This window comes from Stigmatopora nigra, chromosome 1, assembly GCF_051989575.1.
Source record: "Stigmatopora nigra isolate UIUO_SnigA chromosome 1, RoL_Snig_1.1, whole genome shotgun sequence".
Lineage (NCBI taxonomy): Eukaryota > Metazoa > Chordata > Actinopteri > Syngnathiformes > Syngnathidae > Stigmatopora > Stigmatopora nigra.
The window spans coordinates 26,078,136-26,096,574 of NC_135508.1; the positions used below are offsets into that span (position 1 = coordinate 26,078,136).

At 40.1% G+C, this 18,439-nt stretch overlaps 2 protein-coding genes across 6 annotated transcripts in view; one reads left to right on the forward strand and one right to left on the reverse strand.

Annotated features, from left to right (window-relative positions):
- Nucleotides 1–5,051, reverse strand: part of abcc4 (ATP binding cassette subfamily C member 4 (PEL blood group)) — a 91,401-nt gene extending 86,350 nt beyond the window's left edge. The window contains exons 1-2 of one of the 3 annotated variants that reach the window (XM_077714170.1): nucleotides 4,816–5,050; nucleotides 4,376–4,486 (exon numbers count right to left, since the gene is read on the reverse strand). In XM_077714170.1, coding sequence (XP_077570296.1) covers nucleotides 4,376–4,486; nucleotides 4,816–4,889 — 185 coding nt within the window. In that variant the 5' untranslated portion in view covers nucleotides 4,890–5,050. Of the gene's footprint in view, nucleotides 1–4,375; nucleotides 4,487–4,815 lie in introns of all 3 variants that reach the window. The other 2 variants (XM_077714164.1, XM_077714176.1) reach the window with 2 other exon arrangements.
- Nucleotides 5,052–8,417: 3,366 nt separating this feature from the next.
- cldn10a (claudin 10a) lies at nucleotides 8,418–17,448 on the forward strand. Of its 3 annotated transcripts, XM_077718163.1 has the most exons (5): nucleotides 8,418–8,652; nucleotides 8,776–8,937; nucleotides 9,035–9,116; nucleotides 16,361–16,465; nucleotides 17,204–17,448. In XM_077718163.1, the coding sequence occupies exons 1-5, from the start codon at nucleotides 8,433–8,435 to the stop codon at nucleotides 17,331–17,333; spliced, it is 699 nt and encodes a 232-aa protein (XP_077574289.1). In that variant the 5' UTR covers nucleotides 8,418–8,432; the 3' UTR covers nucleotides 17,334–17,448. The 3 variants fall into 3 exon arrangements, 1 of the variants encoding a protein (XP_077574289.1); XR_013326566.1 differs by lacking the exons at nucleotides 8,418–8,652; nucleotides 8,776–8,937; nucleotides 9,035–9,116 and adding exons at nucleotides 15,996–16,112; nucleotides 16,210–16,296 and having other exon boundaries at nucleotides 17,204–17,247; XR_013326564.1 differs by lacking the exons at nucleotides 8,418–8,652; nucleotides 8,776–8,937; nucleotides 9,035–9,116 and adding an exon at nucleotides 16,039–16,296 and having other exon boundaries at nucleotides 17,204–17,247.
- The last annotated feature ends 991 nt before the right edge of the window (nucleotides 17,449–18,439 follow it).

An 18,439-nucleotide genomic window follows, 5' to 3' on the forward strand; every position in this document is an offset into this window, starting at 1 on the left:
TGCATGTTGTTTTTATGCAGAAAAGCCGTTCCCTCAATTCATTTTTTTTGTCCAAAAAAGTAGCTTATAAGACTAAATACAGAATTTATTTTTTTAAATTGAATAATTTGATATTTTGCACTTACAAAGACATGGATATTAACTTCCTTATAAAATTGACCCCAATAATTGGATTGGATGACTTTATTCATCTCATTAATAATAATAAGCCACGATGTGTTGTGAAGGTTTACTCGCCTGACTTTGTTGCGGGCAGACGCATGCTCGATTCCCACAGGTAGCGGTATAATGTGTGAAAAAATATACATATTTTTCATCAGTTCTCAGTCCTAGCAGACATGGGGTTGCTTCCGCTTTCGAGTTTCAGTTTGGAATTTCACATTTTTATGAACTCAAAAATACAAAAATAAAAGATAAGAAAATAAAAATAAATAAATAATTTAAAATAATCTGTGAAATAGTGAAAACGTGAAAGTTAAACCGCAAAATGGCAAGAGATTAATCTATATGTATAGATACAGTGGGGCAAAAAAGGCATTAGTCAAGTTATCCTAATTGAAAAGATTAAAGAGGTCATTCAATAGGTCCACCCGTGTGGTTCTGGGATTTTTCTCACCGTTCTTGTTATCATTTTGAGGCTGTGGGGTGATATCTTGCATGGAGCCCAAGATGGAGGGAGATTATCAGTGGTCGTGTATGTATTCCATTTTCTAATAATAGCTCCCACAGTTGGTTTCTTTACACCAAGCGTTTTACCTATTGCAGATTCAGTCTTCCCGGCCTGGTGCAGTTCTACAATGTTGTCTCTAGTGTCCTTCGACAGCTCTTTGGTCTTGGCCATAGTGGAGTTTGGAGTGTGAGAGACTGACGTTGTGGACAGGTGTCTCATTACCGATAATGAGTTTAAACAGATGCTATTGATACAAGTAACGAGTAGTGCCCTCTTTGACAGCCAGAAATCTTGCTTGTTTGTAGGTAACCAAATACTTATAGGTGGTAGAACTTTACAATTGGGGGTTGACTAAATATTTGCCCCACTGTATCTATCTTGTGGAGGAAGCTGTTCTGGTCAGATGAAACCCAAATTGAGCTTTTTGGCCATAATGCAAAACAATATATTTGGCATAAAAGCAAAACAGCTCATTACCATGAACACGCAATCCCTATTTTCAAACATGGTGGTGGCAGCCTCATGGTTTGGGCCCGCTTTTCTTCAGCAGGGACAGGAAAGATGGTTAGAATTGATGAGAAGATGAACGGAACCAAATAGAGGACCAAGAAAAGAGGTTGGTGTCTGCAAAAAAACTGGGACTGGGATTGAGATTTATCTTCCAACTCGAAAATAATCCAAACCAAAGGCAAATCTGCCATGGAATGATTCACAAATAAACAAATCGAGGTGTTAGAATGGCCAAGTCACAGTCCAGGCCTGAATCCTATTGAGAATCTATGGGCAGAGCTGAAGACTGCTGTTCACAAACTCTGAGCTTGGGCTGTTTTGAAAGGAAGAATGAGCTAGAATTTCAGTCGCTTGATGTGCAAACTGATAGACTTAATGATATGTTTACCAATAAGTATTCCCAAATTCACCTTTCAATAAAGGAGGCATCTGAAATCATATCCTTTTATTCTTGCAAGAAGAGAATCGATCCACACGCGCCTCCGATCAGATGAATCTGAAGACCCCGATGTCTCTTTGGCTAATATATTCATAAGATTTAACAATTTATAATAATGATGAACCTATCATTCGTAATAAGCAAAGCCTTCATATATGTAATGTTTAATATCCAAAATAAGGCAAAGCGTTCTTCATTGCAAGCACATACAATAATATTGATTATAATTCAAACAAATTTATAATAATGATAAACCTAACATTTAAGTTAAACTTAGCCCAAATGTCTTGCTGCTGGAATTGCAGTAAGAGTGACACAACAAAGTATTAATGCAAGGGGGCCGAATAATATTGCACGCCCCACTTTTCATGTTTTTATTATTTAAGGTTTAAAATATTCAAGAAATTTTATTGTACAGTGTCAACCATGTTAACTCTTGACAAAAAAAATCTCTGTTTGAGGATTCCTATTTGGCAAAAGGTTGAAAAGGGGGCTGCATGCTTTTGCAAGGCACCTTATTTAGGAGTCCCAGTAGCCAAGTGGCTTGCGCGTAAGCTTCACAGTTCTGGTGTCGAGGACTCGTTGCATGGGCCCTCACTGTCTAGTGCAGGGGTCTCAAACTCGCGGCCGGCGGACCAATTGGGGCCCCCGGGGCGATAATTTGCGGCCCGCGTCTTAATATGAAAGATTAATGTCCGTGCGGCCCGCAAGATTGGTATGAATGACACTTGTTGTGTTCAGAGCTGGATGAACCAATCACGGTGAGGTATACGGCTCTGGAGGGCGGGACATTGGCCGGGCTGTCCAGTACCTCGCTCACTCATTCATTCCTCCAATCAGCTGGGCGGAGGGGAAGCCGTGAGGCCGATCACTCCGCTCGGCTCAGAGAGCTGCCGTAATCCAATACGATCGGAGAGCGTAAGTGCGCACGCGCCACAGACCCGCGCGACTGAAAGTTAAAAGTTCCATCCGAGACTCATTCCAAGTGTAAACACATATTACAGCCGCAGAGATGTCTGTTTCAAAGCCTGCCGTGAAGAGAAAGGTCAGTGATGAGCACAGACAGTTTCAAAAAAAGTGGGGAGTGCAATATTTCTTTGTTGAGCACAGGGGCAACCCGACGTGTCTCATTTGCACTGAAAAAGTAACAGTGCACAAGGAATACAATTTGAAACGTCATTATACTACGAGACATGCTGAGGAGTACGAAAAATACCAGGGAGATGAGAAATCCAACCAGATTGACAGTCTTAAAACACGTCTTCTGAGGCAACAGGGTTTCTTCAAGAAGGCTACCAAAGAAAGTAATGCAGCAGTCGAAGCAAGCTACGCCGTTTGTGAGCTCATTGCTAAAGCAAGAAAGCCATTGACAGAAGGTGTATTTATCAAAAAAGTGCATATTACAGGCTGCACATAGTCTGTCCAGAAAAGAAAAGTCAGTTCAACCATATCAGCCTTTCTGCCAACATCGTGGTAGAGTGCATTTCTGACCTGTTAAGTGACATTTATGATCAACTGTGTGAGAAAGCGCAATGTTTCAGTGTATATTCAGTGGCTCTTGATGAGACCACAGACATCACAGACACTGCCCAGCTCGCAATATATGTCCGTGGTGTTGATAACAATTTTGAAGTGATGGAGGAGTTGCTCACAGTAATTCCAATGAATGGCCAGACCACCGCGAAGGAATTATTTCACCAGCTGTGTGATGCCATTGAGAATGCCGGTTTGCCATGGAAGAGCTTTGTTGGAATAACAACTGATGGAGCCCCATCAATGATTGTGAGGAAGAATGGACCATGTGCCTTTTTGGGAGCGCATACTTGTGTGAGAAACTCTTCTCCACCTTGAACTTCAATAAGTCCAAATATAGGTCCAGACTTACTGATGAGCATCTTTAAGCTCTATTGAGGGTCTCCACTGCTTCCTCCCTCAAGCCAAATGTGACTCAGCTGTGTGAAAAGAAGGGCTGCCAGGTCTCTAGCAACAAGAAGTAAGAGAAGTTGTGTCCAGAATATTTCATGTTCAATGTTCCATTCAAGTTCAGAAAGTTAAAATTTAAAGAGCTGTTAATAGAGACATTTGAAACGGAATAAAAATAATTAGTTTTCTCTACTTAGCCAGCCACTGTATATCTACTGTATGCTCATTATTATTATTATTTTTTATTACTGATTGTTTTATTTTTTATTTATCTTTAAGTTAATTTATTTAATTCATTTTTTTTAAATAAAGATATTTGATAACGTTGGAATGTTTTATCAGCGCTTTTCTTGTGGAAATCCTGATGCGGCCCAGTCTCACCCAGACTTTGCCTCTAGCGGCCCCCAGGTAAATTGAGTTTGAGACCCCTGGTCTAGAGTTTGCATGTTCTCCAAGGCACTCTGGTTTCTTCCCACATCCCAAAAACATTCAGGGTAGGCTATTAAACACACTAAATTGCCCCTAGGTTTGATCCTTCAGTCAGCTAGGATAGGCTCCGGCTTTCGTAAAAATGTATGCCTCCTACACTTATACTTAGTATTGTCCCTATAGACTCAATTAAGATCATAAGATCTAAACACAGATCGTAATCGGACTCACTGGAGTACTATCATTGAAACTAAACAACGGAATGCAAGAACTTGGAATTGGCCAAATGTGATGTGAAAATTAAATCAAGGCTTTGAACAAGTTACTTTACTGAGTCAGAGGCTATTATTTTATGAAATAAAGCCTTGTCGTTTTCCCTGAACACAAAGCAGTTGTGATTGTACCTCTGCAGCTCCGAACCCAATATTTCTGAGCTGTCCTCCGCCAGAACCGGGTATAAATCCTCCTCTTCCAGAGTGCGCTTGTATCCAGCACGAAATAGAGGATTGAGCCACCTCAAGACATGAAAAACAGAATCATAACACTAACAGTGATACCAACAAGCCCACTTTGTAGCAGCCCATTGCAATTAATGACATTAACGACGCTACAAATGAGTGTATTTTAATGCTTTAGCATTTTGTAAGACAAAAATCAATTCACCGACCGGAGCTTATTTCTTTAGGCACCAAGTCGTCAAAAACTTAAGTGACGTCACGTTTGGGTGCCAACCTGTGCGAGTATTGATTACATGAAAGGCTTTAAAAGTAAACACTCAAGTTAAAACGACAAAAAAAGTAAATATTGAATCGCGTCTTTTGCGTTTTATATTCTGTCGTCTCACCAGAAAAAGACCTTGGACAGGACATTCGCCGATGCTGCCGGGTTCGTCTTGGCACCCCCAGTTACTTTTTCCATTGTGTACAACCCCAAACAGTGGTTTCGACGACTCCCTCCCCCTGAGAAATATATACCTCGAGGCTACGTTTAAGCGTGTTACGACATGGCCGCTAATCGCAACGTGTGTTACGTATGGCACAACTGTAGGGCGGAATTTTCTCACATCATTACGGTAAAAAAAAAAAAAAGAAAGAAAGCAAGCAAGAAAGAAAAAAAATATTCCCCATGGCTCCTCCCACAAGTCACCCGATCGGTGAAAACAGACCGCCATCTATTGGCCCAATCTTTCACCCTTCTTGCACGATTGGCAGTCTCGACAAGATTCCAAAAGAAAACCGTAGATGCCAGACTGCATTTTCGAGAATTTCAAATTAACAACTGATAAAATATTCATTCATTTTCTACGCCACTTTCCTTGTCAGGGTGGTGGATTGCTGGATCGTAACCCAGCTGACCTCTGGCGAATGGCGGACTATTACACCCTAAACTGGTCGCCATCCACCCGTAGGGTACAGACAGAGAGACAACCAGTCACACTCACAATCACAGCACCACTGAATGGCCCAGAATGAAGTCATGGGAATGAACCACTACACATTCAGTGACTTTCATTCAGTCAATAATCAATTTTCTGAGCCGCCTTATCCTCAGAAGGGACGTGGGGAGTGCTGGAGCCTATCCCAGAATACTTTCGGGCAAGAGGTGGGGGACACGTGGGGGCAGACAACATTCACCCTCACTCTCATACTTACGGGCAATTTAGTTTCCAACCAGCCTTCCATGCCTGTCTTTGGAATGTGAGACGAAACTGGAGTACCTGGAGGAAACCCACACATGCAAACTCCACACAATGTGGACCGACCTGGATTTTTCTGGTCTATGTGTGAGTAATAGCAACATTGTGGGTGGAGTTTGCTATCTGTGGCTGGCTCACTTTGGCTTTGGTCCCACCTACTAGTCAATCATAGTTGGTGAAAGCGATGACGTATCCCTATGTCTGAGAAATGGCCTCAGTGTCGCCAAATCAAAATCTGATTGGTTAGAGCAACAGTAGTATCGACACTTGTTTAACGCAGTAGAGCTTGCAGAACGGATTGTGAAGGCCTTGAGGCAGATTTCTGACCCTGGCAACAAATAATGGCTGAAATGTGATTGGTTAAATGCTTCAATATCAAAACACATCTGGAAGCAGTGTGACCAGGGAGAAAAGCAATGAAAGGAAGCTAACAGACAATTTGGAATCATTTAAATTCTTTTAAGTATTGATGGACAAAATATAACCATGACCGGACGTTTGGTCGCCGGACTTTTGAGCAGTTTTGAGATTTGTCTGATTAAAATCTCCAAGTATGTGTGTGGCACTTGGGTAGGCATTCTGGTGATTGTTTATAGTGTACATTAGTAGGGAGAGATGTTTATTAATTCATGTTGAGAGACCGGAATCTGAGAACTTTTGCAATTCTAAATTAAACAATCAGTTCGAAGGGATTAATACTTCAGCAAAAATAGTTAAAGATTAATTTTATTAATTTGCATATCCTGAAAAATTATACAAGCTTCCCGACAACAACGGTTCTATCATACATTTTAAGCATTAATTCATTCATCTTCCATACCACCCATCCTCAAACAGGTTGTGGGGGTTGCTGGGGCCAAACCCAGTTGTCTTTGAGCGAAAGGCAGACTGAATTAACTATTGTCTACCTATATATGTTTATCTAGTAAAGTTTGTACTCTGCCCTGCAAGTAATACATTAATGTTGTAGCTCCCAGTTTTTAAATACATAATTATACATGGTTTGAAAATTAACAATGTGCTTTAACCTCTTGACTACTGGGAACAAAAATGTTGTCCAATCACATTTATTTTGAAATTCGTAAAATTATGTGAAGTAATTGGATTACTGCAAAATAATTTGGTATCATTGGAAAGCTCTGAATGTCCCCCATAGAGTACGAAGGGAGTTAATGTGATCGGATGCACTGGGTGTGAGATATTTAGTTTTCAAATGTCCTCTGCAGAGGACAAATATGAACTACTGTTAGTCAGGAGGTTATTGCGGCCGTGGGCTGCCATTGACGGTGCAATTTTTTGACTGGAAGGGGCAAGGACTGAAACATCAGTATTCAGAGCCAGAACCCCAGTTTAAAGAATATGGCAGACTATTGTCAATGGCAGGCAATGAGTTAAAAATTAATGAATTTATGAAATATACAAATCACAAAAACTAAAAAATAAACGTTTCTTTAAAATTTTCTGTATTTATACGTGGAATACAACTGAAATGTGTTTTAACAACATTTTAAAAAAACAAGATTCATGTGTGTACCTCCAATATTACTCATACCAAACTTTGAGAGTTGAAAACTAATAGATAGTATACAACCGTATGCACAAAAATCAAACACATTTGTCACCATGACTTTCCTTCTCCCCTTATTTATTGTCTTAGGAAAGGAATTGAGCTTTGTTTATTTTGATAAAAATATTACATTTGAAATATATCCATAACAAAATCAATACAATAAATAAATGTTTGTCTGAATTCACTTTCATTTGGATGTTCATTTTGTTGTGGTATATTTGTTAAAGTCTTTTGGCAGATGATTCCTCCTCTAAGGCACTCAGAATGGTGAATTGAGAAGTTTTATAGCCTTGTCAAATTAAGTCAGGCAGGGGCAGCACAGATTTAGAGTTTGAAACAAAATGCAGCTCTCAATATCATAAACTATTTTTAAGATCAACATTTCATTAAAAATCTTCCTACCATTGGAGATGACAAATGCATTAAAAACTTGGATCCTGACAAATTTTCAGAAGTTTAAGGCCCAGTTCAGATAAAAGTTTTAGCGTTTTCCTTTTTTTCCATTTCAAATAACCCTTTTACCTTTTTTTCAATTCAAAAAAAGGTCACAAAAAATAATCACATCATTTCAGTCACCAACAAAAATTCATTGTGAAATAAAAATAAACAATAATGTATAAAAGACTATTGTTACTGTTTAGTTATTTTTTTAAATGTTTTAAATCAGGGCAAACTCAATTAAAATATGAGACCATTAACAGTTCTTCCAAATTTTGTGTTTTGTGTTTTATTAACTTCCAACGAGCCGACAAATTATAACTGGCGCTCTCCAACCTTTGCAGATCACCACACGATGGCACTCCAGTACTGAACAGTACTGAGCTCGTGAGATAGTATGTAGAGGAGAACCCGATATATTTAGTATAATATGAAAGCAAGCAACTATTCAGAGCCCTAAATATGTATGTGCTATCTGTCTTCCTTTTATGTGTTTTTCTTGCTGGGGATCACTCACATCTTTTACAGTGTACAATACCCCATTGGATGCAGTGTGGATTGATGTCCATAAAAAACATTTTTGTATGTCTCTTAAGAGAGCCTCAAGTACCGAATTCACACCAAGTGTCTGCCAACCTTGACGCACCAGTTCTGGACCAACCCACCAAGAGCTGCTCAGTCATTTCTTCATGTCTCACCAGCTAGGGCGTTAAAGTTCCTATCCTGATTTGTTTTCTGAATCCAAATTTAAGATACAATGAGCTCCATGGCAACAGAGATTTCTGCTTTTCTCTTGTCTATGTTAGGGTGGATCCTCATGACATCCACACTTCCCACCGACTATTGGAAGGTCTCTTCAGTTGATGGGACTGTTATCACTACAGCGACCTTCTGGTCCAACCTATGGAAGACATGCGTGACCGACTCCACTGGTGTTTCCAACTGTAAGGACTTTCCTTCCATGCTAGCTTTGGATGGTGAGTGGAGTTCAAATTTGATCTTCAGCCTGAAAGCTGTTCTTCCTCCCAACTTTTACGAGAATGTAATAATAAATCAAATGGTAATCATTACTCTTCCGACTCCTTTGTTTTGATATCAAGAATACATCCAAGTATGTCGGGGCCTGATGATTTCATCTGTGTGTCTGGGTTTCATTGGTGCCATACTTGCACTGCTTGGGATGAAGTGCACAAAAGTAGGAGGTTCGAAGACCATCAAAACTAGCCTTGTAGTCTTCGCAGGATTTCATTACATCTTCAGTGGTAAAACTTACTCCCAAAACATGAGTGAAATTAATCTTTGCCTTTCTTGTTATCAAAATGCAAAATTAAAGAAGTTATTTTCAATTTGCCTCCATAGGCTTCTGCTGCGTGACTGCCTGCTCCTTATATGCGCACAGGATAACTACAGACTTCTTCAACCCGCTCTTTGTCGCTCAAAAGTAGGTAATGACAGAAATTGGATTTATATGATGTCCACTCTTGAGGAGATTTAGAGGTTTCTTATGATACCAAATACTGAAGTGTTTTTGTATTTGCCTTTGATTGCATCGTTTTAAAAAAAAGCCCAGTTTTTTCCCCACAGACAAATGAAAAAAATCATTCTGCACAAGAACTTACAGTGGCAATGACAAGTGTGATTAACTGTCTTGAAAAATCCCAACTACACTTAAACACAGTGGTGTGCCGTCAGGGCCTTCTCTGCTGTCCTGAGAAATATCTGAATCACAGACTGATGTTAAATATATTTTGTCAATGAATACTTAAGTAATTCAAAATTGTTCGTAAGGTTCCTTTCATTGTTTTCCCCCTGGTTGCACTGCTTCCAGATGCGTGTTTTCATATTGAAGTATTTAACCAATCACATTTCAGCCATTATTTGTTGCCAGGGTGAGAAATCAGCATTAAGGCCTTCACAATTAGTTCTGCAAGCTCTGCTGCATGAAACAAGCATTGATAAAACTGTTGCTTTAACCAATCAGATTTTGAGTTGGCAACATTAAGGCCATCTCGTGGGTGTAGGGATACGCCATCATTTACACAAACTATGATTGGCTAGTGATAGAGCAGGCGGGCCAAAGCCAGAGTGAGTGAGCCAGAGTGAGCAAACTCCACCCACAATGGCCGACGGAGGAAAACAAATGGATTTGGTTGCAGATTTTCTGACAAAGCCATTTACCAGACTGACTTGTCCAGAAAAAAATGGACATCATTGAGAAAGGGCGGTCAACTCCGAAACTAGCAAGCCTGTTACAACCGGGAAAAGGGTTTGTCCGCTACTTTCAGTTCGCTAACTATGAGCGCTACCCCTGGCTCACAAGCCCAGAGGAACACTGCAAATTGTATTGCTGGGAGTCCTTGTTATTTGACACCGATCGACATGGTGTTTGTAGCAACACTGGATTTGCAAATTTGACTTGTTTAACCAGAGCCACAACGACACACCAAAGCACTGCCAGACACTTACAAGCAACGGTGCGCTCCAAAACTTTTGGGGAAAGCCAAGTGGAGTTACAGTTCAGCGAGCAAGTGCGCAGGGAAACGGAGTGTCACAACGAAAAGGTAAAGAAAATTAGGGAAATCTGAAAAAGTTTGATGGACTATGTCCATTTTTGGGCAAGCAGGAACTTTCATTTCGGGGACACGATGAAATCGTTGCATCCCCAAACAAAGGAAATTATGTTTCATTGCTGAGAGAATCACAGATTTACATTACCACCTGTCCACCAATAAAGTGTTTAGTAGCATGTCAGGCAAAATACAAAATGACATAATCACTGATATTGCTGAAGTGATGGAGGAAGAGATCAAGAGGAAAATTTTAAAAAGTACTGTTTGTCTCTGTAATGGGGGATGAGACAACAGACGCGAGTAATGCAGGACAACTCGCACTGGTTCTGCGTCATCTCACGGGCAAAGGGGTCAAGGAGCGATTTGTCAGATTTGAAAATGTTACCAGTGAGGAGCGAGCGGATCACATTGCAGGTCTTATCATTCAATTTTTGGTGCAAAAGTAATGTCTAGGTAAAGTCGTGGCACAGTGTTATGACGGTGCAGCGGTCATGTCTTCTGGAATAAATTGGTTGCAGGTTAAAATTAAGGAGAGAGCACCGTTGGCTCTATTCATACATTGCTATGCACACCAGCTCAATTTAATACTGACTCAGAGGGCCTCAAAAATCAAAGAATGCAAGATATTTTTGCTCACTAAATGGGTTTGCTGCATTTGTTCGAGATCACCCCGACGCACACAGCTGCTGGACGAAATCTGCCAACGGCATCTGCCTCATGTTGGAGCAAAACGGTGGCAGTACACATCCAGAGTGGTCAATAGTATTTGAGAAGAGAGCTGCTCTAAAGGAACTGTCTTGTCACATCCTGGAGCATGATGACTACAACAAGTGTGCTGAGGGATTTAAAGCACGTCTGGATGGCTTTGTTATTTGCATTTTTAAACATTCAGGCGTCTTTTTTTCAATACTACAGAACAACAACCGGGATGTACAGTTTTGTCTTGCAAGATTAAAGGAGTTTTGTAACACAATAGAAAGCGAGAGGAGCCGATACGAGGCAATCTATGAGGCCACTAAACGCAGTACGGGTAACTCCTAAACGAAGAGTTCAAGCGCAAGATTCTCGCGCACACTACCACCAATGCCACGACAGAAATATGGACAATTTATTCATTTAACAGACGCAGGCCAGATTTTAAGACCACGAAAGACTGATGTTTCTCTCCCTCCTCGAGTTTTGGGAATACACTGGTACCTCGAGATACAAGCTTAATGCGTTCCGGGACTGAGCTCGTATGCCGATTTACTCTTAACTTAAACAAATTAATTTATTCCAACCCACTGAAAAACACCTAAAACAGAATATTGGATTGGAATTTTCTTTTATTTGTTCTAATATGCCATCTATTAACAAAGTAACAACTAGTAATAACTAGTGGTTTAATAGTACTAAAATGTGTTTAATATTCTAAAATTAGCCAGGGAAGAGAGAGGGACAGAGAGAGATGCAGACACTCAAAAAAACATTTAATCTAACCTGAAACAAAATTTAAATCTAATTTTATTTTATATTTTTTATACCTTTCTTTTCCCAGGTTGGCTGTGTTTGCCCCGCCTCCTCCCTTACTTTCAGATGCAACTTATCGAGGGTTGTTTTCTTTTGTCTTCCTGATAGGTTCATCAATAATTTCCCTTCTTTGTAATTATCAATCACTGCAGGCAGAAATCTTATTCAATTATTGACATTTAATTAAATAGATTGGATAACAGATAAGAACCTTAAGGGAAGATACATCTTCAAAAGTATCCTCTCGGACAGTCTTTCGCGTACGGCTTTAAGGCATTTGGATAAAAACAATCACGCCTTCATTTGACCTAACAATCATATACCAATTACATAAAAAAAAGCCGAAGTGCGTCACGAGTGTTATGGAAATGGCAGATATTTCGAGTCCTTGCTGCCTCCCGATCAACAGCCCTCAGAGCCTGATACTGGGTGAGATGTAGCATAAACAATCCTTGGATGAGAAGTCCACGTGAGAGTGGACCAGGTGGCTGTTTATGACCTCGAGCCGAACAATAGAAAGACTGATTTAATGCTTTAACAAAGAAATGATTTACTACACATATATGTATAATAGTAATACAGAATAAACCCAACACTTCCCTTCAAAATATTCCCAAAATAATGCACACAAATGTCCTCACAATAGGATAATGCACGACCACTTGCCAACTTGCCGGGAAGTAGTACAGACGCTCCCCTTTTTACAAATGAGTTACGTTCAGAGCGCTTGTTCATCAGTTGAAATTGTTAATAAGTTGAAATTGTTCATAAGTTGAAATTGTTCATAAGTTGAAATTGTTCATAAGTTGAAATTGTTCATAAGTTGAAATTGTTCATAAGTTGAAATTGTTCATAAGTTGAAATTGTTCATAAGTTGAAATTGTTCATAAGTTGAGTGTTCATAAGTTGAAATTGTTCATAAGTTGAAATTGTTCATAAGTTGAAATTGTTCATAAGTTGAAATTGTTCATAAGTTGAAATTGTTCATGAGTTGAAATTGTTCATAAGTTGAAATTGTTCATAAGTTGAAATTGTTCATAAGTTGAAATTGTTCATAATTTGAAATTGATCATAAGTTGAAATTGTTCATAAGTTGAAATTGTTCATAAGTTGAAATTGTTCATAAGTTGAAATTGTTCATAAGTTGAAATTGTTCATAAGTTGAAATTGTTCATAAGTTGAAATTGTTTAAATTGAAGTTGAATGTAACGCTCCTTCCAGTGCTCGTTTAGACATTACATGAGGGAGTTGCAACCAGAAAGGCCGCTGTATGCTCGTATAACTAAATTTGTCTTGTATACAGTGCCACGGAAAACTTCGATCTGAACAGAACAGAACTGATTGTAATGTATGCCAAAGATGATTTTGCAGGAAAATCTTCCACTGATCTCTTTGTCTTCCTTGTGCAGAAAAATCTGAGTGTGAGCATGGTGCGGCTGTAGATATTAGTGTGTTTGGCAGTGACTATTCCCGTGTCCACTGCTTCTGTCGAACAGACCTTTTCAGCTCTAAATAGAATCAAAACTTATGCCAGAAATACAACGGGACAGACTCGACTTTCAGCATTAGCTTTGATGGCAATAGAAACGTTATTGCCTGATGGGATTGTGTCATGCTAACGCAAGTTCAGAGTACTGATGGCTTTGGGAAAAACTGTCCTTAAGTCTATTTGTCCATGCTTTGTGATACCTGTACCTGACGTAAGAACATTCCGTTGCCTTTTTAAAAACGTGTTTTTAACGCGTCCGTAGGTTTAAGCTGGTGTATGTTTTGCCATGCCTGGCTGCGCCTTTAATTGCGTAAGTGCGTCCTGTGTGTGTCAAATACAGAAATGGCAGTCGTTACTGACACTGCGACTTTAAATGCCTTATAGTCGTGAAAATATGGTACTTCTCAAAAAGTGCGACAAATAACAGTGACCCCAATGTTTTAGTCCAAGGCAAAACCATCAATGTAGTCCAAGAATTTAAATACCTAGGAATTACTCTTGACTCTTAATTAGCCTTTAAACGACATATAAAAAAAACATGCTGAATTCAATTAAATTCAATTTGTCTAATTTTAGTTTCATCAAAAACAATCAAACAGCTGAGTCAACAAAATTATATTTTGACACATTGATCATATCACACGACTTACTGCCTAACAAGTTTGTCATCGGTATGCAAAACAACCCCTAAAACCAATTTAAACCATTTATACGCAAGCTTTGAAAGTATTGGGAAGAAAGCCAACCACCACCACTGACTAAAGATGGAAATTAGCCCTTGGCTACAATCTTACATATTCACCAGTGGCGGGCCGTCAGGGCCTTCAAGGCATTCTCTGCTGGCCTAAGAAATATCTGAATCATATATTATTATATTTAGTCCATCAATAGTTATTAAATATTTCCAAATTGTCTTTTAGCTTCCTTTCATTACGTTCCCCCCGGTTGCACTGCTTCCAGATGTGTGTTTTCATATTGAAGCATTTAACCAATCACATTTCAGCCATTATTTGTTACCAGGTTCAGAAATCTGCCCAAGGCCTTCAAAATTAGTTCTTCAGGCTCTGCTGCATTAAACAAGCGTCGATAAGACTGGTGCTTTAACCAATCAGATTTTGAGTTGGCAACACCACAATGCCTTGTCGCAGGCGTAGGGATATGTCATTGCTTTCACCAACTATGATTGGGTAGTGATTAGCCAGAGCTACCAAACTGTATCTGCACAAGTAAATATATTGTTGTTTTGATTCAAAGCCATTTTCAAGACGGACTTTGCCAGAAATATGACAGAACAGGTTGGACTTTCAGCATTAGCTTCGATGGCGATATAAAAGAAGGAAGAAAGGAGAATGGATATTGTGTATAGTTAAAAAGGATTTTTGGTGAGTAAAATATGGCTATATTCCTCAATAATATTTCAGTTGTGGGCCACGTTCTGATATCTGAAAAGCTCCAGTGTTTGTATTTAATCACTAATTGCTGCCAGGAAGTGGATTTTACCCCATTTTCGGGCAATGTTTGCCGGTACGCCATTGACGTTCATCGCTGTCTTTTCCCAGGAAAATCACCCCCCTGGCCCGGTTGTAATATCTGAAAAGCTCCAGTATTCGTGGTCAATCATTAAATGCTGCGAGGTAGTGAATTTTACCCCATTTTTGTGCATTGATTTATTGATTATTTTTTGTGTTACAGCTGTAGCTGCAGTCGAGGTTTTGGTACACGGTCGATGGTCGCCGATCGATTGGTCGCCGGTCTTTTGGTCACCAACCTTTTGGTTGCCGGTCTTTTGGTCGCCCGGAAGGTTATTGATAATTACCATTTAAATGGTTGCTCAAATTTCCTAACTACAAACTGCGGTTTACTATTTAGTCATACTTAATGACCTGGTAATTATCAGGCTAAAGAAAAGCTCAAAATTTCCCAGACTCTTATTGTTTTTTTTTGTTGGAGAAGTTGTTAAGACCCTGACTGATGTAGCTTCTTAAAGGGACAGCACATGTACATACAAACTCTTATACACTCACACGTCGGCTTTGGGAAACTGCCCATGGCCATTGTTGGCTTTTATTGATGTGTAGACCGTGTTGTTTTACCTTGTTTTGTCGCCGGTCTTTTGGTCGCTGGTCCTTTGGTCGCCGGTCCTTTGGTCGCCGGTCCTTTGGTCGCCGGTCCTTTGGTCGCCGGTCCTTTGGTCGCCGGTCCTTTGGTCGCCGATCCTTTGGTCGCCGGTCCTTTGGTCGCCGGTCCTTTGGTCGCCGGTCCTTTGGTCGCCGGTCCTTTGGTCGCCGGTCCTTTGGTCGCCGATCCTTTGGTCGCCGGTCCTTTGGTCGCCGATCCTTTGGTCGCCCGTTGTCGCCGTCCGGGTGACCAAAAGACCGCGACCAAAAGACCGGCGACCAAAAGACTGGCGACCAAAAGACCGGCGACCAAAAGACCGGCGACCAAAAGACCGGCGACCAAAAGACCGGCGACCAAAAGACCGGCGACCAAAAGACCGGCGACCAAAAGGCAGCGACGAAAATACCGACAACCAATCGACCGCACACACGAGGTTTTATAGCCATAAAATAGTTTGAGGGTTGGATTGATTTGATTCATTGAAGGCGCTACAAGAAAATGCACAGACCGCCACTGATATTCACATATATATGTTCTTTAACATGAATATAAATATGTGCTGTCCCTCATTAAAAAAAATCAAACTCAAACTCAGTGTCAGGAGCAACTCGTTGGTCCCTCCTGGCTTGCCGTTAGTCTAAAGCAGCTTCAAATGATCCTTGATTACTTCCTGATGTGGGTATTTAAGCACCGCGGAAGTGGTAGTCATTGTCGGATCGTCCTGCATGTTACAGTATACATCGCTGCAAAGGTACTGTTCTTCATGCTCTGGTTTTGTTTTAGGATGTACAAGTCCTTGTTATTTTGTAAAGCGTTTTGAGTCATTAAAAGTACTATCATGGGCTCAGTTCGTCTCGTTCCCTCCTGCTTCCCCGCTACTGGGTCCAAATCCCTCCTGATCGAGCCACGACGTCTCGGCGCGATCATTGCACTCGGTACTAAATGGTAGTCGAAAGGCTATTCAAGTTTAAAGCTTTGTTTAAAAAACTTCTCTGACAGGTTTGAACTGGGAGCAGCACTTTTCATTGGCTGGGCTGGATCTGTGTTATGCATCTTGGGTGGTTTGATTTTCTGTCTCTCCCTATCAGCGGGCGCAAGCCTCAGGCAAGTTGAATCCTGAAAATGGGAAGTATTTACAGCAATTCCGTGGCTTTGCCATAGTTGGAAATACACTGTCAATGTAATGACCATCAATTTATTTTCGGAACTGCTTATCCTCACAAGGGTCATTGTGGGTGCTGTAGCCAATCCCAGCCGATCGCAGCGCACGAGGAGACAATCAATCATTCACGCTCATCATACCTGGGGGCAATTTAGAGCGCCCAAAGAGCCTACCATGCATGATTTTGGAATGTGGCACACTAACCACTCAGCCACCTCTATGTAAAATCAATTCAATTGTGTCCTATTCCTTATTTGCATGTAATATTTTGGCTTTGACAAATCTAAAAACAACATTTTCATGATGCAGACTACTTTAATTTATGCCCCACACATTTACGGTTTTGGCAAAACAGTTTTTGACAGAAAAAGTCAAATTAATTTATAAGGACAAAACATTGAAATTGTGCATTTTCTGAATCATTTCCTACATTTTATATTCAATTTATAAGTATTATAATAATATAAAGCTGTTTATGGTTTTGTGTTTAAATAAAGCTTGATAAAAATATCTCCATTTATTTCCAATGGCCCTATTCTTTCAGAATAAGGAAAAAGTAACCTGAAAGCAACGGGGAATTAATTGAAAACAACACAAAATCAAAAGGCACAATAAATAATTTGAGTGTCGTGTTGTTGTCACTTTGTTCTAATCAAATTACGTTCTCTTGATATTTGCAGAGTCAATCATTCCTCAAGCGGCACTGCTGTGATTACACACGCGCATGGTGAGCACAGCAAGACCACAAGCAGCCTCCAAAGAGAGCTTCGGGAGCCATCCAGGCAATTCGGAAGAAATGCCTACGTGTGAAATTGCTAATCAAACCCACATCGGGCAAATGAGTGAACTTTGAAAGAGAAATATTTTTTAAAAAATGATAGAATAAGTTTTTCCATGCACTAATAAACAACAATGGCCTTGTCTAGATGTTGAAAAGTGTGTTTATTTTAATATCATCAAAGTAGAATGACAAGTTATATGAATGTCTTTCATGAATGGTCCGACATCCATGAACCAATAGGTCACATTTCAGAGAATCCGTACACTTTATGGCAGTTTCCCCCACAAAGAAGCCCTCAATCCGCACCTGAATATTTATAAGGGACAAACTTCAGCCAGCACCCGCAGACACATTCCTCTTCACTGCTTTCATAAACAATGCCAATTTATGGCATTGTAGTTTTTTTAAACATAATATCAGTACATACCTGTGAACTAGTACGTTTGGCCTTATTTTACACGTTTTTGATCATTTCAACTTGTACACGCCTTATAACAACTTTTGTACAGGATTTTTTTTGGTACATTTTGTGTAGAACTGGTCTCGCTTTACTCATTCCGGCTGGTAGCGGACAAAAACGTGAGTGGACTGCTAATATTGTCATGCTCTCAGCATAATATGCGCATGTGCTTTCTTTCACCAGACAGACCTTGAGATACGAGCTTAATGTGTTCCGGGACTGAGCTCGTATGTCGATTTAATGGTATCTCAAATCAACGTTTCCCATAGAAATGAACTACGGTAATACCTTGACACACAAGTCTCTCGACAGACAAGCAATTTCTAGCAAATATTTGAGATACGAGACAAATTTTGATAGACGAGCATACTGCTCATAAGAACATCATGGGCACTGTCTTTCTCCCTGGAACTCCCTCGTGTAAATGCGTACCCCATGCTCCCAGAGTCACCGGCGCAAGGACTTCCCGGGGTAGGCCTTCACCTAGTCCACAAATCACATTTCGACTGGTTGGACAAACTCCTATGACCCCTTGAAAATACTGCTGAGGGTAAAGAGCTGATCTTTTGTTCCACGGTGTTGAGTTTATTAAGGTCATATTTCTTATTTATCAGTGTTATCCTAGATTTGCTACCATACATGAATGGTTTGAGAGGACTGTGACCTGCTATTGGC